The following is a 26,503-nucleotide window of genomic DNA, read 5'->3' as shown; positions in this document are numbered from 1 at the left end:
TTCTCAAGAATCAGTCTTGTACTGTATTTCTTGTTTTATTCAGTTTATTTATCAATCAATTAGTACCCAGATAGCATCTATTCGACTTGAAACTACATTCTTCTTTCGTGTCCTTTTCTTTGCCTTTCTTTGACAAAATATTTTTACGTAGTGGACCCTAGTGTTCAGACTGAGATATGACATTTGGATAAGATTGTACCTTTATGAAGACTTGTGTTCCTCTTTTTAAATTAATGCCTTGTGTTTTTGACATTCACAAGAAATGCCAAGTTTAAACTGAAATCTATATTTGTGTTTGAAATTGCCTCACTAGAAATGGTTGAAAACAAGAAAATGGTAGTTTCCTGCAAGATGCACAATGTGAATTTTAGAAAAATACTGTTGATTATCTAAAACAGGAAACCAATTGGTCATTCATTATTAAGTGAAAGGTTTAATTTTTTCTTGTGCATTTATAATTGCTCTTTAACCAAGCAAAAATATACTTTATCCTTATACTTGATTATTCCGGTAGAATTATTAGTAGAACGCTCGATTACTTATTGCAGCACTACTGGATGCAAATTCCTATTTGTGACAGGTCTGTTTAACGTCACTTAAGAAATAAAGTGATAAAAAGTAAGTCATAGCACAGCATTTTCATAGAATAACTGAAAACACACTATCAATTGGTTTTGAAGGGGCCATAAACTAAGCCTTGACGATTGGCTTTCGAAGGTGAAAAAACTTTGATCAGCCCCCAAGTTTTCTTATAAATGTTCAATGCACTTGTTTGTCAAATTTGTTTTGATAAAAAAAATACATATATGGATTTTAAAATATATGAAATATATAAATGCAGTATATAATATATACCTATTAATTGAATAACTATTATATAGAAAAATACATTTTAATTTTGTTGGTAAAATGACTTGAAGGGAGTCGAAACTCAAAGTGTAGGACTGCGACTTGCTCAGGACTTGAACGCAGAGACTTGAGACTTGCAAAGCAATGACTTGGTTCCACCTCTGCAACATGGAGGAGAAGATGCTCAAGGCTAGCAGGTCAGAAATATTTCCAAAAAAAGGGCATGAAACGTCGATCATTTGGAAACAACCGTGGTCTGCAAAACGTGTATGAAAGATGTTGCGACGAAGACAGGCATATCAGCGTACAATCACGAAGATGAAGCACGAGTGCTTATCGAGTATGCTGCATGTATCATGAGAGCCAAGATTCCCTATGCCGCTGCTGTAACCTCAACAAAACAAACTTAACAGGATCTACAGAGAGTACAGAAAGTATTCAGACCCCCTTAAATTTTTCACTCTTTGTTATATTGCAGCCATTTGCTAAATCATTTAAGTTAATCTTTTTCCTCATTAATGTACTGCGGGGTGCTGTGTCCCCATATTGACAGAAAAAAAGATTTATTATAAAAGAAAAACCGAAATATCACACAGCCATAAGTATTCAGACTCTGTGCTGTGACACTCATATATTTAACTCGGGTGCTGTCCATTACTTCTGATCATCCTTGAGATGGTTCGACACCTTCATCGGAGTCCAGCTGTGTTTGATTATATTGACTGGACTTGATTAGGAAAGCCACACACCTGCCTATATAAGACCTTACAGCTCACACTGCATGTCAGAGCAAATGAGAATCATGAGGTCAAAGGAACTGCCTGAAGAGCTCAGGGACAGAATTGTGGCCAAGGTTACAAACAAATATTCTGCTGCACTTAAGGGTCCTAAGAGCACAGTGGCCTCCATAATCCTTAAATGGAAGACGTTTGGGATGACCAGAACCCTTCCTAGAGCTAGCAGTTCGGCCAAACAGCAATTGGGGAAGAAGAGCCTTGGTGAGAGAGGTGAAGAAGAACCCAAAGATCAATGTGGCTGAGCTCTAGAGACGTAATCGGGAGATGGGAGAAAGTTCTAGAATGTCAGCCATCCACCAGTCGGGGCTTTATGACAGAGTGGTTCGACGGAAGCCTCTCCTCAGTGCAAGACACATGAAAGCCTGCATGGAGTTACCGTATTTTGACGTCCATAAGGCGCACTTAAAAGTCTTAAATTTTCTCCAAAATGGACGGGGGCGCCTTATAATGTGGCGCGCCTTATGTGTGCACAGAGTTCTAAAATCTGTAAATGTTGTGTGACTTTGATGAGTGCTCCACTTGACTGACTGGGAGCATTTCTTGCCGAAACGCTGCTTATATAGAGGAAAGATGGGCGTGACTGAATACAGCATGCGGATGTAAAGGGGTAAGGGTGCGCGTGAAGGAGGACGCTAAAGACACGCCCCCCAGTAGGTATATAGTATGTGTATTGTGCAAAACAACATCAGTTTGGCTAAGGACCCCCGAAAATGGCAAATACGAAGAGACACGCTTACGAAGCACAGTTTAAACTGCAAGCTGTCAGTTATGTGGAGGAACATGGTAATCGAGCAGCCGCGAGAGAACTCAAGATCAACAAATCCATAGTTCGCAAGTGGAGGAAGCAGGAAAACGAGCTTCGCCAAGTCGAGAAGACGAAGCTGAGTTTCCGCAGAAACAAGGCGAGGCGGTCCGAGTTGGAAGACCAACTCGAGCATTAATGAGCAAAGAACAGCTGGGAACAGAGTCTCTACAGTCACCATTCGACTGACTGCAATAACGCTCGCAGAAGAAATGAAAATCGAAACTGTTCAAGGAGGTCCATCTTGGTGCTTTCGTTTTATGAAACGGCGGCATTTATCCATCCGGGCAAGGACTACCGTGGTGCAGCAACTTCCGGCGGATTACAAGGAAAAGCTGGCCATCTTCCGCTCCTACTGCAGTAAAAAGATTGCCGACAACCACATCCAGCCCAACCACATCACCAACATGGACGAGGTGCGGCTCACTTTCGACATCCCGGTGAACCACACTGTAGAGAAGAAGGGGACCACCACGGTAGCGATACGCACAACGTGGCACGAGAAGTCGGCTTTTACTGTTGTGCTCGGTTGCCATGGTAATGGACAGAAACTGCCATCTATGTTGATTTTTAAGAGGAAGACGCTGCCTAAAGAAAAGTTTCCAGGCGAAGTCATCGTTAAGGCCAATCAAAAGGGCTGGATGGACGAGGAGAAAATGAGAGTGGCTGAGTGAGTTGTACATAAAGAAACCAGATGATTTTTCCACGCATCACCGTCCCTGTTGATCTGTGACTCCATGCGCACCCATCTCACAGCCGCTGTGAAAAACCAAGTGCAGCTAAGACTGGGAGGGAACGCCGGGCGAGTTAGGCCACCATAAGTGAATGGATTGTGGATGCCTGGGCTAATGTATCTGCTTTGACTGTTGTCTGAGCTTTCGCGAAAGCCGGCATCATTGCTGAGCAGCCCCCCGGCAACGAGACTGACTCTGACAATGACGAGAGGGAACCTGGCGTGTTTGTTGGAGAACTTGCCCAGCTGTTCATTTGGGATAGAGAAGATGAGGACTTTGATGGATTTGTGGATGAGGATTGATAAAAAAATAACGTGAGTAATAACGTGCATGCATGCTACCGTATGTTTTACCATGCCTGCGCCCAATAATACGGTGCACCTTATGTATGTGTTAAATACAGAAATAGACCCCGTAACTGAGACTGCGCCTTTTAATACGGTGCGCCCAATGGTCGTGAAAATACGGTAGCTAAAAACACCTGAAGGACTCCAACATGGTGAGAAATAAAATTTTCTGGTCTGATGAGACCTAGAACTTTCTAACATTAATTCTAAGCAGTATGTGTGGAGAAAACCAGGCACAGCTCATCACCTGTCCAATACAATCCCAACAGTGAAGCATGGTGGTGGCAGCATCATGCTATGGGGGTGTTTTTCAGCTGCTGGGACAGAACCACCGGTTGCAATCGAAGGAAAGATGAATGCGGCCAAGTACAGGGATATCCTGGACAAAACCCTTCTCCAGAATGCTCAGGACCTCTGACTGGGCCGAAGGTTCACCTTCCAACAAGACAATGACCCTAAGCACACAGCTAAAATACCAAAGCAGTGGCTTCAGAACAACACTTCAGAACAACTCTGTGACTGTTCTTGAGTGGCCCGGCCAGAGCCCTGATTTAAACCCAATTGAGCATCTCTGGAGAGACCTGAAAATGCCTGTCCACCAACGTTCACCATCCAACCTGACAGAACTGGAGAGGATCCCCAAATCCAGGTGTGAAAAACCTCTTTCATCATTCCCCAAAAGACTCATGGCTGTATTAGCTCAAAAGGGTGCTTCTACTAAATACTGAGCAAAGGGTCTGAATACTTATGGCTGTGTGATATTTAAGTTTTTATTTTTTAATAAAAATAAATCTGCAAAATTTCAACAATTCAGTTTTTTCCTCTCAATATGGGGTGCTGTGTGTACATTAATGAGAATTTTAAAAAAAATTGATTTTAGCAAATGCCTGCAATATAACAAAGAGTGAAACATTTAAGGGGGTCAGAATACTTTCCGTACCCACTGTATGTTCAGCTCCTCTCGTTATGAGAGGTTGAGCACCAAATGGAAGGAGATAACGTCAACAATCTCATTCTATATACTGTAGCCGAGGACATGATACCCATTTATACGGTGGAACAAGATGGATTCAAAAAGTTGATGAAAACATTGGATCCCAGATATGAGTTGCCCAGCAGGAAATATTTTACATTGCCTGAACCTTACAATAATTTCAGGGAGAAAGTTACAGCAAGTGTGTCGGCTGTAAAACACTTTTTTTTTTTTTTTTTTTAAACAACTACCGACCGGAGAAGTAGTCGCATAGTGTAACGTACTTAACTACATTGAAGACTGGGAGCTGAAAAGTACCTGTTTGCAGACAAGCTAGGCACTCGAAGATCATACTGGCAAGACAATTGCACAAGGACTTGAAGATGCCTTAAACTGGAGGAAGCTGGATGAGGAGGATCAGGTTGGGTTGCTACAGTCTTATCTTGAGATTATTATATTTTGAAATACCTGCAAGGAAAAGTAATTTATTATTTTGTGATTTGTGTAAATATTAAATAAACCTTCTGCTTCATAATGTAAATAAATTTGGTCTGGTCCGGTTTTATACGTGTATAAATGTTTATTTAATAAATATATAGTCATATCTAATAGAAACATTAGGGGAAAAAATATTGTGACATCAAATTTAGGCCATATCGCTGAGCACTACAGTAAACATGCATGTGTTTAAATCAATAAAAATCTGAAGTCAAACAAGTGAATTTACATACCACACACTAACAAAACAACTGCCTTCTAATGTCCACTCATCAATCGTCTTGAAACATTGTCTAATAATTACAAAGTGAAACAGGGGGAAATAGTTTTCAGAAATTACCATAATTTATGAATATTACAAGAATAAAATAGTTTTGTTTGTTTTGAGACCAGCAGCCACGTAAGACCAGCAGCCACTTTCTCTCTCTAGATCAGAAACAAGACAAAGTCCTTGGGTAAAACCATGTAACAGTTGTTAAACGGTTCCCTTTAACAACTTGCATTGCAAAGACAGCAATTGGCTGCACGAAGAGATTAGCCCAGAGTCGCTAGTAGAATATACTAACCGTGAATATCACCATAATTCCACATTGCACAGAGATAGTTTGCAATTTTGAATTGAAAAGTTAGGCATGCACTGATAAGAAGAGGAGTGAGCCCAGGGTGGTATCTTGTGGACGTAAACAACTTCTCCACAAAGTTGTGTTCTTTCTATGCATTTCACACATTTGATCAATCACGGCTGCTAAAAGAATCCGGTGCTTCGGGTCATAAATGAAGCATAAATGTCTAAACACTCTTGGGAAGTGAGTGAAAATCCCTCCCACACAGGGAGGAGACACATAATGTTATTTTGTTTGGATGTATACAAAGAGTTAAAATGCCTGTTTGTACGGACTTGCATACATCTCAAAATGTTCACACTTAAGATGGTGCAGACAATGTGAGAGATGTACTGGATGATCCACCAATATTAAGGCCATTGAAGTATTTGATCAGGGGTTGCCATGGCAACGACAGAGACACTGCTCTCCTTATTACAAGCCAGTGCGCCAGTAAGATGATTTTGAAGCTCTTTAAGGCACGCTTATTACAAGTTGTTGCATCCTTCTATTTATTTAAATCGCATAAACAAAACATTCCAAGTAACACTCCAATGAGCAGCACTGCATGGCTAGAATTCTGATTGTATAACCATGACAACATTTGACCAGCCAATAAAAAACTGAATACTATTTTGTAAAGGCAGCACCATGATTAACCTGTAAAATGACAACTTTAAATTAACGCTAATGTTAACTTCTGCTGACTGAATTGGTATTTCTGCCTCAAGGAAGGGTTTGTTGCAAACCTGTGGCATTGCACTGTATTATGAATAACAATGAATGCAATGCAGTTGTAAAGTCAACTTAAAACTGCTGAATACACACAAACACACCAGACCAGCAATCCTCATTTGCAACAGCACTCCTTTACATCCTCCATTCCACCCATATCCTCATGCATCTTCATGTTTATGTATTCATGTCAAAGTGAAAAAAAAGGGGCGGGGGGGGGGGGGGCTGGGGGGGTGCTCTTTGTGACTATAGTTTATGTTGAATGTGATGCAGCATGAGCAGTAATGTCTTCTGATCATAGCTGTGACATTTCTCATCTTCTTTCACTGGACAGCATTTCCACATAGACACTGCTCAGCCATTCCCCCATCAGACACAAACCAGGAATGTTTCTCCAACAGTCAACATGCAATCACACACACGGTCTTCCTGCTTCTCTCGAAGGAATGATGTCCTTATAAAAATTAAAGAAATATAGCATCATTTGGCATAATAAAGCAGATACACAATTATCCATCCATCCATTTTCGCTTGTCCTCATCAGGATTGCGGATGAGCTGCAGCCTATTGCAGCAGACTTTGGACGAGAGGCGGGATACACCCTGGACTGGTCGCCAGCCAATTGCAGCACACAATCATTACTGTGATTTGTTTAAGGTGTGGTTTGTTGTTTTGCTAATCTTCCACAAGCCAATGAGCAATCAACAAAGGTTCCTTTAGTGCAGCTCATACGGTTATCAGCTACTACAGTATTGGATGAATGTTCTGTGAGTTATATCATGAGTAAGTATGTCACAGCTGTCGGCATTTGCTGTTGTTTTGGCATAATGAATTATTAATTTTAGAACTGCTAATGGGCGGCACGGTGGCCGACTGGTTAGAGCGTCAGCCTCACAGTTCTGAGGAGCGGGGTTCAATCCCTGGTCCCGCCTGTGTGGAGTTTGCATGCTCTCCCCGTGCCTGCGTTGGTTTTCTCCGGGCACTCCGGTTTCCTCCCACATCCCAAAAACATGCATTAATTGGGGACTCTAAATTGCACGTAGGTGTGAATGTGAGTGCGAATGTTGTTTGTTTGTATGTGCCCTGCGATTGGCTGGCAACCAGTTCAGGGTGTACACCGCCTCCTGCCCGATGATAGCTGGGATAGGCTCCAGCACGCCCACGACCCTAGTGAGGAGAAGCGGCTCAGAAAATGGATGGATGGAGAACTGCTAATGCCTCCTCCTCTCAGTTACAATGGAAGGTGCTTGATGTTGTTTCCTGCAATGCATTAATTAGTCTGATAGTTATTTTTCCCCCCTCATTTTTCATGAATGACATTCTGATGCAGAAATTTGAGAAAACTACCAGCAAGTGATAAAAAAATCAGTGTGTCGAAAGTGTATGTATGACCAGAGGTGGGTAGTAACATTCCGTTTACTCCGTTACATTTATTCAAGTAACATTTTGGAAAAATTGCACTTGTCCACAGTTTTAACCTTGTTTTTACTTTTACTCAACTATTTTTTACGAAGAAACGGTACTTTTATCGTGATTACCAGAGTGATGCTTGACTCAAGTTCACCAACCGAACGACACAAGAATGTCACATGTCTTCTATTGGGCTTTGCGGGCCAATCAAAGAGAGTCGTGACAGCCGCGCGTGACTCGTGTTTACATTACAGACTATGAAAAACAACAGCTTTAACACGCAGCGTAGCCCACTTCTAACACCTTGCGGTACGTTGCAGATGTTTTTGCTGCGCATTTGACAACATTAGCCCCATTTTATGGTCACGAGTAACTGTAAAACATGCATTCTGTTCTCTCTCTTTCTCTCTCTCTCTCACTCACACACACACACACAATACGTCTAGTCAGCAAAAAACTCCTTCATCAAGTTATTTTAGTGGATAAAGCAAATACCGTTTCTGAAAAGCCCATGTGTTGTTGTTTTTCTCCACTTAAAAATTGAAATGGTGGAAAGTGTGTGTGGACTCCCATTGAACATGAGTTTGAATGTGATCTGTTACTTCTGGACACAGCTGCTTGCCAGTTATAAGAGGGAGTGAATCATTGTGCAGTCAGACTTATTTGTATTTATTTTATTTAGGATTTATTTAACAAGGGTAAAAGACCAGTTAAAACAGAACATCTCTTTTGCAATGGTGAGCTGGCCAAGAAGGCAGCAAGTTAAACGTCAAGCCCAAGTCAATCACATTCAAGTTCATTTCAGTTGTTTATTTTCTCAAAAAATGCATTCTGCATTCTCAAAAAGATACAAAAAGAAATCAGTTCAGTTGTACAAATTCTAGGTCACATTAATGGTGGAAACAGTTTTTAAATGATTTATCTTGCTCAAAATTCTTTTCCAAAACAAAACCCTGGCATTTGAACAGAGGTGTGTATACTTTTTATATCAACTGCAGCCTTGTTCCTGTTTTTCTAACCTCTGCCACTATTGTGCTGTTTAACAAGTGGAAACAATGTCGTACAAGCTTTCTTCCAGCTAAATTTGCCTGAATTTGTTATTTTATAAATATTTTATTTTATACAGATTTCATTTAAGTTTTCGATTAAGCGATATTGTTTAGCAATATCTGAATTTGCACATTCATATTTTATTTTGTTATTTATTATTACATTTGACGTTCGTGCTCACTAGTTACTCAGTACTTGAGGTTTTTTTTTTGTTTTTTTTTTACTGACTACTTTCTTTCTCAAGTAATTATTTGGAGGACTACCTTTTACTTTTACATGAGTCATATTATTCTAAAGTAACTCTTACTTGAGTACAATATTTGGCTACTCTTCCCACCTCTGTGTATGACATAGCCTAACGTACTTCAATGAGACCTGATTTTCCCAACACACAAAGTATTTGGGGCCGCAGCCACTGAGGAGGACATTGCTAATCCACTTATTTGCTGCATTAGCCTTCCAAGCCAAGTTGTTTGTAGCTTTATTCTAATTTCCACAGATAGACATAGAATTTGGCTCTGGCCCAGAGCAGCCAAACACTGAGGTTTGTAACCATTTCTCTACTGAAAAACAAAAATTATTTTGGATTTCTGACCCAAAATGGCCTGGTTAAAGTTCTAATCTGCTTGAAAAGCAGCCAATGACAATTGAAAAAAAATATTGAAGTATAAACCTACTAAAATAAAACCAGTAACTGCACTAACCAGAAAAAAACACATCTGGTCAGTCATTCCTATAGCTACCACCAATCATCTCGGCCTATTATGGCATTGAAACACACTCACATACAGACACACACACACAAATACAAATACAAATAAATTTAAAAAAATAAACAAATAAAAATCAGATGTAGGAACTAAATTGGACTGGGGCACTCAAGACCTGCAGGTGTCAAATTCAGTCAAATTTTGTGTTGTGTGTTTACTGATTCCATCCATTTTCTATAGTGCTGCTTCTCGTTAGGGTCGCGAGTGAATTAGAGCCTCTCCCAGCTGACTTTGGGCGAGACGCTCTGCTGAATACATTAAGGTAAACTCATTTGAAATGGTTGCATTATACCAAGGAAATCTTCGGAACCTCAATAAACTACATCACTATGACATCAGCCCAGCAGAGTGAAACACTCAGCCCTTGTTTTCAATCAACAATGATGTCCCAGCACCAGAAGGTTCTATTGTTCTTTCTTTCTGCTTCACAAAATGTGATGTGTTGTTTAATCTCTGCATAGCGTCTAGAGAATAATACCTGATTAGAGAGACCTGTAATCTATTTCAGTGGGTCAGAGGGGACTAAAACAAGACACGCAAGAAGGCTTAGTTTCCTATCTCTGCAAAGGTGAGCATTGCTTTTTATGGCAACCAAGAGCTAAGTAAGGAGAAGAGAGAGAGAGACAACACAAAACATATATTGAAATACATACATAAACAGTCACGGCGGGTCTCTGTACGCATGGCCATCACATGTACTATCACTGGATTGCATCATGGACTTGACCACCAATGTAGCAGTAAGGACTTTTTTCTGCTTTCGTGCTGCCTCAGGAATTGCAAAGTCAAGTGTTCAAGTCAGGGTGGTAGATCTAAATTATTGGCAGACTGATGAGCTTTAGTTTGCATTTTAGGGTTTACAGAAAATATGACTTGTTGGAAGCAAAAATATGTTCCTTCCACACACATCAAATTTTAGCATCTCTAGTATGACCGTGTTAGAATTTTACAAATAATACAACAAGTTAGCCTGTTATTGTTTTTGTTTTGTTTGCCTTCTGTTCTTTAGAGGGAGATTGAAAGAGGATGCAACTTTCAAAAGGGAAGGCTTCATTCTTGTCCCTGCTCTCTACAATAGTTTAGGGGATAGTGCCTCTTTCTACAACTGTCTGCAGGAAGTTTGAAGAGGCAACTATAAAAGATGAAGATGTTTTTGTAGATTACATACATTAAGTAATATTCAATAATATCAATGCAGTGTGAGCATGGGATTTTAAATGAATTTGTTTTGCTCGGAAGTACAACAATCATGCATAAATCCTCTCAACTAACTGGAAAATGTAATTATCTGCTCAGCTGTCACACACAAATAAACCTGCCACCCTAAAGTAATGCACAAGCTCAGGACAAGCAAACAAACGGGTATAAATGTTAAGAGCGTGTCAATTCTAATCAGTGTCATAGTGATCTGTCTCCTCTTCTGACTTTATGAATGACCCACTAAAAGAGATGAGAGCATCTTTATCACCCAATGTTCACAAAAGAACAATCCAATACAAGCAGGTCAGCGAGGCTGTCGAGAGCCTGCCTGCCGCTCTCGCCTCGGTTCTAATCACATCTGAATGAAGCCACCCATTCTGATTATAGAACAGCGCAGCAATTAAACACCGCCTTGTTGTTATTCCGCTATCATTAGCCACAGAGTGTGCATGACAATAATCCACCATTATCGGCCATGGCCATCTCATGCTCCCTACACGCACAAACTTCAACCAAACCTGTGCACAACGACTCTTTGGGGAGCATGGTTTATTTATGCCACGTGTGCCAAGTTCAGTGGCTTTTTCATTATTAATGATAATGAAAAGCTAGCGAGGCATTTAACGCACAAAATGTTAAACCAGGCAGTCTGATTCGTGTCACAATGTGGTGTATGAGCAGGGTGATGGATGTCATGACAACAGGTCTGCTGTGCGCAAACAACTGCATGGCTGCTGCAGTGATTTCAGCTTTGATAAAAGGCAACAAAAAAACAAAAGACAAGGTGTATATTCAGAAATTCACGTTGCAGCGATTTGAAAACATCTGCAGTTCCACTTGTGAAGGGTGCTACTGTCTTTATTAAACAATGCTTACACTCAAAGTTGTGGACAAGCGGGCACAAGAAGCAGACATGCACAGATGGTTTTCACTGTCCATAGGGAGGACTGTAGTGTGGTGGAGTTCTGGGGTAAATATTCATTCATGTATATAGGACACTTGCATCTGATAATGATCATTTGTGCAAACCTAGAAACGGTTTCCTTTTATTTACATTTGAGCAACATTTAATTGCAGAACAATGGTGTTTAAGTTGGGCATCATAAATTCGGTCAATAATTTCCTCCCTATAAATCAAGCGTACCGCATGAAATTATGAAATCAAGTGAAACAAATGACTGGGCCTTTCAGAAGAGCCTGTGCTTATCTCTCGAAGCAAGCTTTTTGCTGTAATATTCAACAAGAACTGCTAGACATTGACAAACATAGGCAGGGACGGTTTACAAAGAAAATTCATAGTGCTTTACAGAGGCTAAGATAGCCATAACTCTTAGGGCCATAGCGGTGGAGACAAATGAATGATTTTATTGTAGTACTGTTAAATAGTATGACACAGCTTACAAGGCAAGTGGATGCTGCTTGAGTAAACCTTCTCCCAAAAAATCATGGCACACTGGAGTTTCTTCATATTTCTAATGCGCAGGGTAGGTAAGGACATACACGGCCAAATGTTGACAAATACTAGACTTTACACCAATCTGATAGGCATCGGCCGATAATTAGCATTTTATGCTTATCGGCTTTAATGTCATAATTCAGCGAACAGATCAATGACGCCATTGTTCGGCTCCTCAAAAGACATTTACTCCGCGTCGCCATCGTGTACAGTATTTTTTAATCCAAAAGCTAGTTTATATTTAGCCTTGTGGCGTGTCTCTGACGTAGTACTGTAAATATCCGACCGCCAATAAAGTTATTAAAACAGACAGACTACACGCAATGCGTAGATCAGACTACAAGACAAATTTGGTCTTTCACGATTGCACTATGTCAGACGACAATAAAATCTTGTATTCCCATACCGCCACATCCCGTCTTTTACGAACACTGGGCTTTATCTTGTCAATTCAAAACGCGACTGCATACACTCTTTACCATGGCAACAACTTCGCGACGTGTGTATTATAAGAACAAAATGGGGAAAAAACGTGTGGTGGTGGTCACCGGTGCTCGGGAGATTACGTTCATTTAAGGATTGCTTCAGGTATGTTCATGTACTTTTAATACTAAACAGCTCACAAGCAGGCAACAAAACGTTAGGTAGCCTATCAAGCTAGTGCTAGCACTAACGGTTGTACGTAAACATGCCAGCGTTATGTTAAATCATGCTTTAAAGTTTCGGTGTGTGTGAAGTAATTTAATTGCAATAAAGTAATTCAATTACAGTAAGTTAGCACCCATTATTTCTGTCCATGTATATTTCTGACCTGACTAGAGCAGTGATTTCCAATCTTCATGGAGCGAAGGCACATATTTGACAATTGGAAAATCTCACAGCACACCAACAAACAAAATGTCACAAAAAGTAGATGCACAGTAATTTCTGTATGTATTTCCTGTCATCTAATAGAAGAGCATTTATTTATTTGTTGTGGTCTGTCACTATGCCTCACTGGCATAAATAGAGGAACAAAGATACATTATTTCTTGTAAATGAATAATTATTTTAGTAAAACTTTGATCATTTCCCACGGCACACCTCAAGATCGCTCATGGCACACTCATGTGCAACGGCACACTAGTTGGGAATCACTGGACTAGAGAATACTTTTGAAGATGCTCAGTATACAGTACCCAAGTATATACAGTAAATTAACAAGTCATTGAAATTAGACACATTGCGCCTTCTTGTGATCCGGATCAGTGATCGTTTTTTTAAACTCGCTGATCGGTGATCGGCCACAAAAATCCTGATCGTGTAAAGCTTAACAAATAGTACTTGTAATAATAATAAGGGCACACACTTTGACTTCAGTGTTATAGTGGTATTTTCTGCTTGGGGACCTGCCACATCAGCTCTAGGTAAATAAAGGACATACACGTCATATTTCTTCGAGTTACTTGGTTCACAGCAGCAACGGATTGCCGTTGTGCTTCCTAACAACTGTCACAAATAAATAATGACAAATCTTGGATGACTCAGGTTCACACAGCCGAAAAGCAGTGAAATTTGAACGTAATCATTTCTTCAACACCACAGAGTCCAGTTACACAAACAGGCAAAACACTAGCCCTGCCCACGAGGAGGAAAACCATGCACCATTGCTTCTACAGAGATAAACTGACCAGATAGAAAATAAAAATTGTTTTCCTCCCTTCACCCATCCTTCTCGTTTATCCTGTTACGAGTCATGTGAGCTAATGTAAGGAACCCCAGGTGACTTTGAGTAAGAGGCAGAGGTACACCCTGGAGTGATTGTCAGTCAATCACAAGGCAACCATTCAAACTCACATTAGCATCCATTTACAGTCATCAATTATCGAGAACAGACATATTTCCTAACCACATTCCATAATGCTGCCCTAAGTCATCTGAAATGTATATATTGTTTGAAAATTAATTCAATTGAGGTTGGACATACTTTACCTGATCATCCTGGACACATCGCCATCAGACCTGAAAGATAAGAAACAAAAGAGTGGCTGAATGATTTTTGTGGAAATCAAGATGACACAGCAATGCAACTACAGACATCCACAGTATCACATACGCCCAGAGGCAGCGGCACTGAGGGGGTGGCGGGCAGATGGGGGGGGGGGTGCTTTTTTACCCAACGTGCCCTTATGTGTGCGGCAAAAGTGCCCCTGAAAATTTCTGATCTGCAATCCCCTCTACCCACCCCGCCCATTTTGGAATTCGGTCAGAAATGTTTTGAGCAATCACCACCACCCACCCAACCCCTCCCCCGGTAAAAAGTGCCCCAAAAGTACTGTGCCCACCCACTTTCAAAGTTGTTCCGCCACCCCTAAAATTGCCTTAGTTAACAGAGTCTTTTGAATCACCGGGTTCACTAAACCAGCCAGAATTAGCCGATTGGTAGAAGCACTATGAAAAAGATCAATGCACACTCAGAGACATTACTTCTTTTACAGGCACATGTAGACAATTGGAGCTCTCACGGGGCAAAACTCATTGATGCACACATCAAAGTTCAGTCTGGAAACCTTAAGCATTACAACCAAGCGGGTTCTATTGATACAACTATAATAAAATAAAGATTTTTGTGTAAGTGTAAATTGTCACATGAGCTGTATGTGTTAACTAGAAGCCAAATGTTTACTTTGGTTTGGTTGTTGAGGTCAGATTTTACCACAGGATCAAAATGCCACTATCCATTTCTACCACTGGACAGCATCCTCTATAAATCAGTCATTCATTTGTTTTATACTTATAAATATGAATAAATCAATTTCATTTAAGCATAATGCATCCAGGCCACCACCATTTTGGTGGTTCTGACATCAATTACAGCATTAGTCCTGTTATCTCTTTCTAAAGCACTGACAGGGGGAAAAAAAAAAAAAAAAGCACAATGAAAATCATTACTCATTACATTAACCAGTATGTATGAAAATAGAGGCTAATCAATGCTAGACATTAAAAACAGCGCTACCCAATGACAAATGGAGATATTCCAGGATAAGACTGCAGACAATGCACTGCATGTGTGCAAACATCGAGTGACCTGCTTCTTCTCCATGGCAACTGCTGACAAGGCTCACAGGCTTCAGTAACCCAGCAGCAACATTTAACATGGACACGATTAACAGATACGGTGGAACAAAGGCCACCCCGCCAACCCAATTGTGCCCCTGGCTCGCTGTGAGTGAGGTAGGTCAAAGATACAGTATACAGAATCATATTGACGTTAAGAATACTGGAATATTTCCATTTGAATACATTTAAAACACGAGACAAGCAGGTATCGAGTGAACTCTCAGACCCACCCAATGCTCCATGTGGGAAAATATACGGCTAAGAAACATCAAGATGTTCACTGTTAAAGGTCTGCCTTTAATGCCCTCAGGTACTGGAGCTGCTCATCTCTTTTTCTGAACTTAATAAACCTCTGCTATGTCAAGCTGCAGCCAACTCTCTGTTGGCTTAAGGATTGTTTTTCCCTGTCATTTTTCTTTGTTGTGTGTTATCTCTGCCTTTGTGAACCTCTTCCCGATCCACAATTTTGTAACAGCAAATTATCCGCTTGTGATTGTCGGTTCAGCAAATAACTACAAAGATGTCCTAATTATTACATAAAGCGTACATCAGACTTTGGCGTTCTCATCAGAGAAAGCCTCATTACAAGTGTGCAGTGGGGCTGAGGCTGAAAACTAGAGCTGGGTCAATAGAACGCAATGAGATTCATTGACACACAAGCCGGAGTCCAGAGCCAATGCCAATTACTGAAGCTATCGATTGCTGTGTATACAATGGATCACCGAATGAACGAATGACCGGATGAAAGCATTCCTCACATACATTTTGTACAATGACACATGTCCATTTTTCGATATGCTTTCTGCACAGCAATGTTGAAATGTTTCAGGGTGGAGTTGAACTCAGAGCCAGGACACCTCCACTGCTCCGCTACAAACTACAGCGACTAATTTTCGTGGCCACGCAAGGCGACAGCTGAGCGGCATCACCCGTCATCACTTAATGTCCTTTCTACCTGAGCTGCGTGCTTGCCAAAGGCCGCACAATTCACTTGGATCGGTCCTCCACTCCACATGAAAGTTGTACCACGTGAATTACAGTTTGCATTTGCGTGAAGCTGTATTGATACAACCGCCTGACCTAGACAGTAATTTTCTGTAAATGGCCTCAAAGTGAAAAGATTCCTCCTGATAATTATTACACATTCATAAAGCATTCCTGGAGAGCACAAAAAGCTCATTTGTGGAGCCGTATAATAAATGATTCCCATATTTCATGGCCTTATCCAAGCGGAATCTATCTCTAGGATGATGGATATGTGCGAGCAACCTTTTCCTCTTATGGAGACAGGTACTGACTGCTGAGCTTTAAATCTATCACATTCCCAAAGCCATTTTAATAATGCAGTAAATGCCAAATCCCAGTGGCGGTATCACTTCACAGGAAGGCCCACTCAAAGTCCCCCACTGTTTTGCACACAGTCTATCTGTGGCACATCTGCATCTCAGCTGCTTCCTGAAAACAGAACGTTGCGTCCCCATCACGCCTGATACGTCAAGCTCTGTTTTGTTGCACATCCATTGGTGCAACTGCCTTTTTCCTAAATCTCTTGCAGGATGGCAGCCTGCTTCCTGTTGTGGGGGGAGGAAACAGGCAGAGCACACTCCCAGCCATGAAAGATGCTGACTCAGAGTTTAACAATCTGCGTTTCTGTAAGAGTAAGTATAACTGGACACAAGTGCCATAATGCACATGACTGCTCATTTAATCATAGCTGCCTTCATTGTTTCAAATGAACTGGAACAACTTCTACTGTGCAACAACCCAGTGCCCATGGAGGCTCAGGCGCTTTCCCCTTAAGTGTTTTTATCACCAGGGAAGACCTGCTTCATTGTAATTATAAACCCGCTGTTTGTGAGCAGTGTTGCGCCTTGAGGAGTCATTTTCCATCTTATTATTGCCTAAAAAAGGAAGGCAGATAGCTGAGACATTAAATGAAATGCATGTGCGGCTATTTGCTCCGTTTAGTCAAAGGAAATTCTGATACAATGTATGTGTTTTACTGATAAAGCACTTTTAAGTAGGAAGAGGAGGTTTATCTGTTTGTTTGGACAATTAAATAAAACCACAGGGCCGAATGGCATTGAACTTTGGGAGGAAACTAGATTGGAGCGGGCTTTTTTGAAGTATCCTTTTACCCATTTGGTTTAAACGTACTAAAACACTTGCAAGCTGGTAAAAAGGGGGCTGCATGGTATCATAAAATGTTACCAGCAGGAATTATGCCATAACAGTTGATCGTAACTTGATAGAATATAGGAGTAGGAAAGGGGCAGCCCAGTGGAAGAGGGGCTAGCACTGTCACCACACACACACACCACCGTCGTCTTGGGGTATAATATGTTTCTCATATAGTCCAAAAGCATCTAAAGTATGTTATTTAAATGATGTTTTCAAGCAAGCTTGGAAATATGTGGATCCCTAATTTATTTCAGTACACGATACAGCAGGGATTGCGTATTCTGCTAACTGTGGATCAAATTTCAGCCACCTGCATTGGTTTTCAAACTTACTCAAACAGCAAACATTATTATTTTTTTTTTTCAGTTTGCATGTTCTCCCCGTGCCTGCGTGGGTTTTCTCCGGGCACTCCGGTTTCCTCCCACATCCCAAAAACATGCATTAATTGGAGACTCTAAATTGCCCGTAGGCATGACTGTGAGTGCGAATGGTTGCCTGTTTGTATGTGCCCTGCGATTGGCTGGCAACCAGTTCAGGGTGTACCTCGCCTCCTGCCCGATGACAGCTGGGATAGGCTCCAGCACGCCCGCGACCCGAGTGAGGATAAGCGGCTCAGAAAATGGATGGATGGATGGATGGATGTATATATATATATATATATATATATATATATATATATACACATATATATACACATATATGTATATATATATATATATATACATATATATACACATATATGTATATACATATATATACATATATATACACATATATGTATATACATATATATACACATACATATATATATATATATATATATATATATATATACATATATATATATATACATATATATATATATATATATATACATATATATATATATATATATATATATTATTGACAATGATATCAGACAGGAATAGAAAGAATTATTAAAAACGGCTGATTTATCCTTTTTTATTGACAGACCTCCAAACATGCACTCAGTCATAAAAACGGCATTCAGATTAGATTACTTCTAGTGGATTTACTTCATACAGAATAATTTTTTTTAAAAATGCTCTCCTTCAAAGTGTAGCGTGTTAGACAAAGTGGTGCCGACATCAGCGTTGCGCAAGTCGCCACGATGACAAATCCGCTACGTAAGGTATATTCATATTTAAAGTGTTCTGTAATTTCCAAATGGATTTTTATGACATTCACAAGTCTCAAATCCATGCTCCATGATTGACAGCTAGTCTCATACTTCAATTAGTCATACCTTTTTGGTGGTTGTGCACAGCATAGATATGAAGACAAGATACACCAGCACGCTGTAACAGCCTGGCTAACCGATGTACCTGTGTGGCGGCCATGTTGGGGAGGACGACAATTTCTATCAAAGGCAATGCGTGGACATTGAAAATGAAGTTGTAACCATCTAATTTCTCAACCGATTTTCATGAGGTTTACTTTTTTTGTCAATGTTAAAGCAATGTTTGTCAATGTTAAAGCGTGTGCTATCAATATAGAACCTGTGAAAGGTTACTGCCAGTTCACTTGTCGTAATTGTACGGCGTTGCACGCAACCGTATGCAGCACACTGTACTGGCATCATTCGTATCTGCCTGTCTCAGCGCCATGGGGAGCAGAGCTTTCAGTCGCTCTCTGGAATTCTTTGGCACCAGATCTCAGCAACACAATTTCTTTTACCACCTTTAAACCCAAAATCAAAATCCACCTGTTCAAGATTGCCTACTTACTGTAACTGCACTGCCCTGTATTTTTATTTTTATTCTCTTTGTACAATTCCATTTTTATTGTTATTATTAAATCTGCGGCGCACACAATTCAGGTTACACATGGTGGCTGTGTCGGAAGTCTGATCGGGAGACTGTGAGTAGCTGAAAGATGTGCAAGCCTTGCGAGTAAGTAAATAAATAAAAAATACATAAATAAATAAAGAGCACTTAAGCACAAACGGGAGAATATGGCCCAAAATTTATTTTAAAAAAACCTTAACATTACTATTATAACATTATATGTTATGCGCACCCGATTATATGTTATGCACAGCCGATATCTGCAGACCCTATTTGTTTGTTAATGTGGGTTAGGAATCAATTCTTCAAGTTTTCACTATGAGGAATACAAAACGTAAGTCTCTGGCGTCTTGGAACATGTTATTTTTGGCCCAATAATTTTTTTTTGTCAAGATGTTTGCCTTTGGCAATTGGCTTTGGAAATAGGAAGCACAGTAATTGCTCGTGGCTCATGAAAGCGACTCCCCTATGATGAGTATTGTACGTCAACAATGCCATCACAACCAAGCATACCGGCGTGGTAAATTTGAATAAAAAGGGAAACTTTCAAACATTTTCAAGCTTTTATTATATTTATTTAGAACTTTGTACTCTAGTACTACTGGGCATTTTGGGCCATGACAAAAAATCTAAAAAACAATAATTTTGTACTGTACAGTAATATAGGTGCATATGGCCTCAAAAAAAAAGTCAATCAGCTGTATCGGACGAACCCCTCCCCCACCACTATTAGTCCGTTCTATCTAGGTTCCACTTTATATACTGTAGCCTACAGTAGAAGATTGATCACGTCAGAGATTACACATTGTGTCATTTATTATTACTACTACGACTACATTTCAACGGCATACTGAAAATATGAGTCACAGTCCAAGAGGTAAAGTCGACATAGTTTTAGATATTTTCACCAGTCAGAACCAGCAGCCGTGTCAAACATTTGACTCATTATCTTAAGCTACATTTCTGGCCACCTGAACACAACTATTCTCCCTCTTTCATCTACTATACACAATCACTTTTGTTTTCCGCTCACGGTGTTATTTCCTATATGGGGGGGGGGGGCGTGTTCACCAGCAGGTCACTCGCTGCGTCTGCTTCCTGCTGCAAGCTGAAAACAACACTATGCAAGCACTGAGCATGACACAGCTAAACGAGCTGAAATTCTCTAAAAGATGTGGTAAAGCTGAGGGCACAGTTGGCTGGTAATTACATTTTTTTAACAGAGAAAAGTTTGATTTTAAAAGTCACTTTAAAGTGGTGTTCCTAACAATACAGTTCCCTCTGGTATTTTTCACACTGGCAGATCACTTAATCAAAATTTGACTCATGCACTTCATAGTCTAAAAAAGCCCATATATGGAGTCTGCACCCATTACTTTGATTTAGATTTTTAGATATCCTACAAAATCAAGGGTTACGTACACCGCACAGCGCATTGCATAGCAGCAACCGATACGGATGTGTACACATTGGAGGAATACAGAAGTGGACGGAAGCTATAGCAGCCCAACTCGTTATTCTCAGCCAATGCAAAGTCCCAGCCGCACATTATAAACCTGGACTCCCGGCAAGCAAAAATTTTTTTTATTTTTATCATTTCTCTGAGAATCTGAGGTGTTTTTGCATTATCCTGCCAGCAGTCTTTTATTTTTTTCTAACTTTTTCAAAATGATTGCTGTGGAAAAGGTAATTAAAACAAAGCCAGAGGTGGCCTTAAACATTCGCACAGTATCGTTCACCCGTGCAGGTTTCTATCCATCTAACCATTTTCCACACCACTTATCCTCACTAGGGTCGTAGGCGTGCTGGAGACTATCCCAGTTGACTTTGGGCGAGGGGCGGGGAACACCCTGAACCAGTTGCCAGCCAATCGCAGGGCACATATAAACAAACAACCATTCGCACTCACATTCACACCTACGGACATTTTAGAGTTTTCAACTAACCGACCATGCATGTTTGCGGGGATGTGGAAGGAAACCGGAGTACCCGGGAGAAAACCCACGCAGGGATGTAAACTCCAGATATGAGCCCGGGTCCTCAGAACTGTGAGGCAGATGTGCTGGTTAGGCACGGTGGAGGCCTGGTTAAGCCTACACCCTGCCACCTGTGCAGATTTCTATTTAAAAAATTAAAAAAAGTTGTGAAATTGAGATAAAGATGTAGGAAAATGTCTTTTTAAAATATTTTCTTACTAATAATACACTATTACATTACAAATTATTTTAAAAGAAATAACTGATTGTTAATTTTTCCTGAACTTGATCAAGGAAATTGCCCAAGAATAATTTCAACAGTTTGTATTTTCACAGCAAACTTTTAATCAAACAGCTGTATCGAGTTGAATTAAACTCACTAAGCTAAAATGAGACTTTGCTCATTACCACAGTTTGAAAACATATAGGCGGCACGGTGGACGACTGGTTAGCACATCTGCCTTACAGTTCTGAGGACGGGGGTTCAAATCCCAGCCCCGCCTGTGTGGAGTTTGCATGTTCTCCCCGTGCCTCTGTGGGTTTTCTCCGGGTACTCCGGTTTCCTCCCACCTCCCAAAAACATGTGTGGTAAATTGATTGAAGACTCTAAATTGCCCGTAGGTGTAAATGTGAGTGCGAATGGTTGTTTGTTTATATGTGCCCTGCGATTGGCTGGCGACTGGTTCAGGGTGTTCCGCGCCCCTCGCCCTGAGTCAGCTGGGATAGGCTCCAGCACACCTACGACCCTAGTGAGGATAAGCGATGTGAAAAATGGATGGATGGATGGATGGATGAAAACATAACTCCAACAGCATACTGCATTGCAACTGTACTCCCAATTTTTGTCCAGTTGGTGCATATGAAAAATAATCCACCAGCCGTTCAAGCGAGTCACTTATGTGAAATGTTTACAAAGCAAACTAAAGCCCACAGTTAATCTGCATCTCAAAAAATGCCAAGCCCACCAAATATTAGTTGTTACAAGGCACACCGGCACAGCGGGGAGATGGTTGGACATAGTCTATGCTGACCAAGATGTGTGACCACAAGCTCTCATCTGTGTTTGTGTGTTCAGCTGTCGACTGCCTCCGCCTCATCATCAGCAGTCCACATAAAACACATTGCACTCCCACCTGGCAGACAACAAGCAGCGGCAGCTGCATGTGACAGATTGTGTTAAATTTAGCTATAGCATCAGCTCACCTTGACAGACGTGAGGTGAATAATTGGACAGAGAAGTAAAAACAATGTAAGACAGCTTCAGCCTTCTGATCCCTTCAAGTGTTCTGCTTTAAGCCTGTTTGACACTAAAAATTTTGTAGTCCTTGCAGTAAGATGTATGCAAGCCACACTACACAAAGTGAAATGGTTAGATCATTCATGTATTGAATGTTCACACTGTTGGGTGGAACACACATGCAACCTTAGATGCAATGGAATTGATTTCAATTATGCTGTATTGAAGACAGTGAGCTAAAATGTTGTGGCGTTTGTGTTTTGGAAAGAATCGAAACAAAAGGAGAAATAAAAAGTGGGGTCACGTTCATGACTGGGAAAAAGGGCCAAACCTGGGATGTCAGTGTTGTCCATCCACTCCACCCCTCTTCGGAACCTTAAGTGCAGCAGAAATGTTTTCGTAACCTTGGCCAGATCTGTGCCTTGCCACAATTCTGTCTCTGAGCTCCTCAGGCAGTTCCTTTGACCTCATGAATCTCATTTGCTCTGACATGCACTGTGAGCTGTAAGGTCTTATACAGACAGGTGTGTGGGTTTCCTAATCAAGTCCAATCAGTATAATCAAACACAGCTGGCCTTCAATGAAGGTGGAGAACCATCGCAAGGATGATCAGAAGAAATGGGCAGCACCCGAGTTAAATATATGAGTGTCACAACAAAGGGTCTGAATACTTATGGCTGTGTGATATTTCAGTTGTTTTTTTTCCGGTCAATATGGGGTGCTGTGTTTACATTAATGAGGGGGGAAAAAACTTCAATGATTTTAGCAAATGGCTGCAATGTAACAAAGAGTGAAAAACTTAAGGGGGTCTGAATACTTTCCGTGTATATATATTGTGCACAACATCAAGACAAGATAAAGCCTTATTGGAATGTCAGTGTTAAGTAAATATTTTAATATTTTTGTCATGGATTTACTGTTTTAAGGATTATTATTAATTTGTGCAATTGCAATACCTTGACTTCAGTGAGGTTAGTACAGAGTTTTCGCCATGAATGTAATTGTACAACACCAATTCCAATTAAGTTGGGACGTTGTGTTAAACATAAATAAAAACAGAATACGATGATTTGCAAATCATGTGCAACCTATATTTAATTGAATATACTACAAAGACAAGATATTTAATGTTCAAACTGATAAACGTTATTATTTTTAGAAAATAATCATTAACTTAGAATTTTATGGCTGCAACACGTTCCAAAAAAGCTGGGACAGGCTCATGTTTACCACTGTGTTACATTACCTTTTCTTTTAACAACATTCAATGAACGTTTGGGAACTGAGGACACTAATTGTTGAAGCCTTGAAGGTGGAATTCTTTCCCTTTCTCACTTGTATACCTTTCAGCATTAATGGTGCCTTCACAGATGTGTAAGTTACCCATGCCATTGGCACTAACACAGCCCCGTACCATCACAGATGCTGGCTTTTGAACTTTTGAACTAACAGTCCGGATGGTTCTTTTCCTCCTTTGCCCGGAGGTCACGACGTCCACAATTTACAAAAACATTTTGAAATGTGGACTCGTCGGACCACAGAACACTTTTCCACTTTACATCAGTCCATCTTAGATGAGCTTTGGCCCAGAGAAGCCGGCGGCGTTTCTGGGTGTTGTTGATGAATGGCTTTGCTTTGCATAGTAGAGTTTCAAATTGCACTTACGATGTAGCGCCGAACTGTATTTACTGACATTGTTTTTTCTGAATTGTTCCTGAGCCCATGTGGTGATATCATTTACACATTGATGTCGGTTTTTGATGCAGTGCCGCCAGAGGGATCGAAGGTCACGGGCATTCAATGTTGGTTTTCGGCCTTGCCACTTACATGATTTCTCCAGGTTCTCTGAACGTTTTGGTGATATTATGGACCGTAGATGATGAAATCCCTAAATTCCTTGCAATTGTACGTTGAGGAACATTGTCCTTAAACTGTTCGACTATTTTCTCACACACTTGTCCACAAAGAGGTGAACCTCGCCCCATCTTTGCTTGTGAATGACTGAGCAATTCAGGGAAGCTCATTTTATACACAATCATGACACCCACCTGTTCCCAATTAGCCTGTTCACCTGTGGGATGTTCCAAACAGTTGTTTGATGAGCATTCCTCAACTTTCTCAGTCTTTTATGCCACCTGTCCCATCTTTTTTTGGAGCGTCTTGCAGCCATAGAATTCTAAGTTGATGATTATTTGTTAAAAAAAGATAAAGTTGATCAGTTCGAACATTAAATATCTTGTCTTTGTAGTGTATTCAATTAAATATAGGTTGAACATGATTTGCAAATTATTGTATTCTGTTTTTATTTGTTTAACACAACGTCCAAACTTCATTGGAATTGGGTTTGAACTAATAATTTCTTAAAGGGGCCTAAATAACACGCTATCCATCCACCCATTTTCTACACCGCTTATCCTCACTAGGGTCGAGGGTATATTGTAACCTATTAGAGCTAACTGCGGGCGAGAGATGGGGTACACTCTGAACTGGTCGCCAGCCAATCGCAGGGCAGATATAAACTCACACGCACTCACATTCACATCTACGGGCAATTTAGAGTCTTCGATCAACCTACCATGCATGTTTCTGGCATGTGGGAGGAAACCAGAGTACCCGGAGAAAATGCACGCAGGCTCCACACTGGCGAGGCCGGATCTGAACCCAAGTCCTCAGAACTGTGAGGCAGATGCGCTAACCAGTCATCCACAGTGCCGCTAATACAGTAAAAAGACAATAAATACGAAATAATCACTAAAACTTGTCTATTGTATTGTATTATATCATGAATTTACGCAGACAGTATAAGTTCTGACAGGGACACCAAAACTTGGCTCATTGAGGGCCACCACTCAAAAAGGCTTAACGTCAGACCCTGATATTTTTGTATTAAACTTGACCACGCTGACAACACAAGAAGGCTAAGGCTCTACTATTAAATATATGTACCGTTATGATTTCATGTCATGGTCAAATTTACGTAATTAAAAGGAAACTTCGTATCAAGTAGCATAGAAAATTGATGTCATGCATTGTGATATTGAATCGTTGACATGATAATCGTATTCAAATCGAATCATGAGACCAGTGACTGGTTCACACCTCCACCCCGGACTTGTCACCAGTCAATCACAGGACACACAAAGACCGACAACCATTTACACCATCACTAACAGAAACAGAACCCACGCCGCCTGCACGGAAATGAGGCGCATAAAACACTACACCATCACCATTAGGCACTTTTGACTCCCTCTATTTTGAAATGAATTTGTTTTGACAAAGAAATATACCCTGGGTGACCTTTGAGCTAAGCTACCTTGGCCATGTCTCAGATAACAAAGCGAATACTGTCCTACTCTGATTCGAGAAAAAAGTTAGAAAAGGATATAATTTGAGCACAGCAACCGCAAAGAAAACACTGCGGTCGAAACAGGGGAAGGAGGCCAAATTCTAAAGTCCCATGATTTCCAAGGTACCAAAATTACTGACACAGTCCTCTTCTTCCCCTCCTGCTCATTAGAAGTTATACAAAGACCTACCTTGAATACAGTAGGATCAACTAATGTGAGGTCAGTGGCGTACCTACAGACCTCCTTCAGTGTGGTGGCCTTTATCAGTACAGCCCTTAGAGGGGGTTAACACTGCTCATTAAAATCATGACTATCCTCTCCGGGGGGACGACCGGCCACATCAATGAACACCCACCAGACGGCCTCTTAATAGGCTTGATTAGAATTGGAAGCGGTCAGGAGGATGAGCGCGGTATAGATGCAGGATGCCTGCAGTTGTTTTGGAGTGCAAATTGAAAATTGTATTTGCCCAGTGTTTGAGATTTATTGGTGGAGCCTGAATGTAAATCATCCCAGCGTAGACATTAATCCAGCAGGAGTATTTCATTTAACGGGGCTTCTGTGGCAAGAGACAGTTCATGGGCTCGTAAATATGGTTTGACGCACTGATTGTTCAGCACATCACA

The 26,503-nt window shown here is 40.7% G+C and overlaps 1 protein-coding gene across 4 annotated transcripts in view; it reads right to left on the bottom strand.

Annotated features, from left to right (window-relative positions):
- Nucleotides 1-26,503, bottom strand: part of LOC133409169 (IQ motif and SEC7 domain-containing protein 1-like) — a 129,339-nt gene that overhangs the window by 90,029 nt on the left and 12,807 nt on the right. For 3 of the 4 annotated variants that reach the window (XM_061688812.1, XM_061688830.1, XM_061688887.1), the window contains exon 2: nt 14,195-14,224. The exons of the other annotated variant lie outside the window; for it this stretch is intronic. In XM_061688812.1, coding sequence (XP_061544796.1) covers nt 14,195-14,224 — 30 coding nt within the window. The remainder of the gene's footprint in view (nt 1-14,194; nt 14,225-26,503) is intronic. 4 annotated transcript variants of the gene reach the window in all.

This window comes from Phycodurus eques, chromosome 1 (genome assembly GCF_024500275.1).
Source record: "Phycodurus eques isolate BA_2022a chromosome 1, UOR_Pequ_1.1, whole genome shotgun sequence".
NCBI lineage: Eukaryota > Metazoa > Chordata > Actinopteri > Syngnathiformes > Syngnathidae > Phycodurus > Phycodurus eques.
Note: the sequence above shows the minus strand (reverse complement) of the source record. Positions and strands in the feature narration are given on the sequence as shown.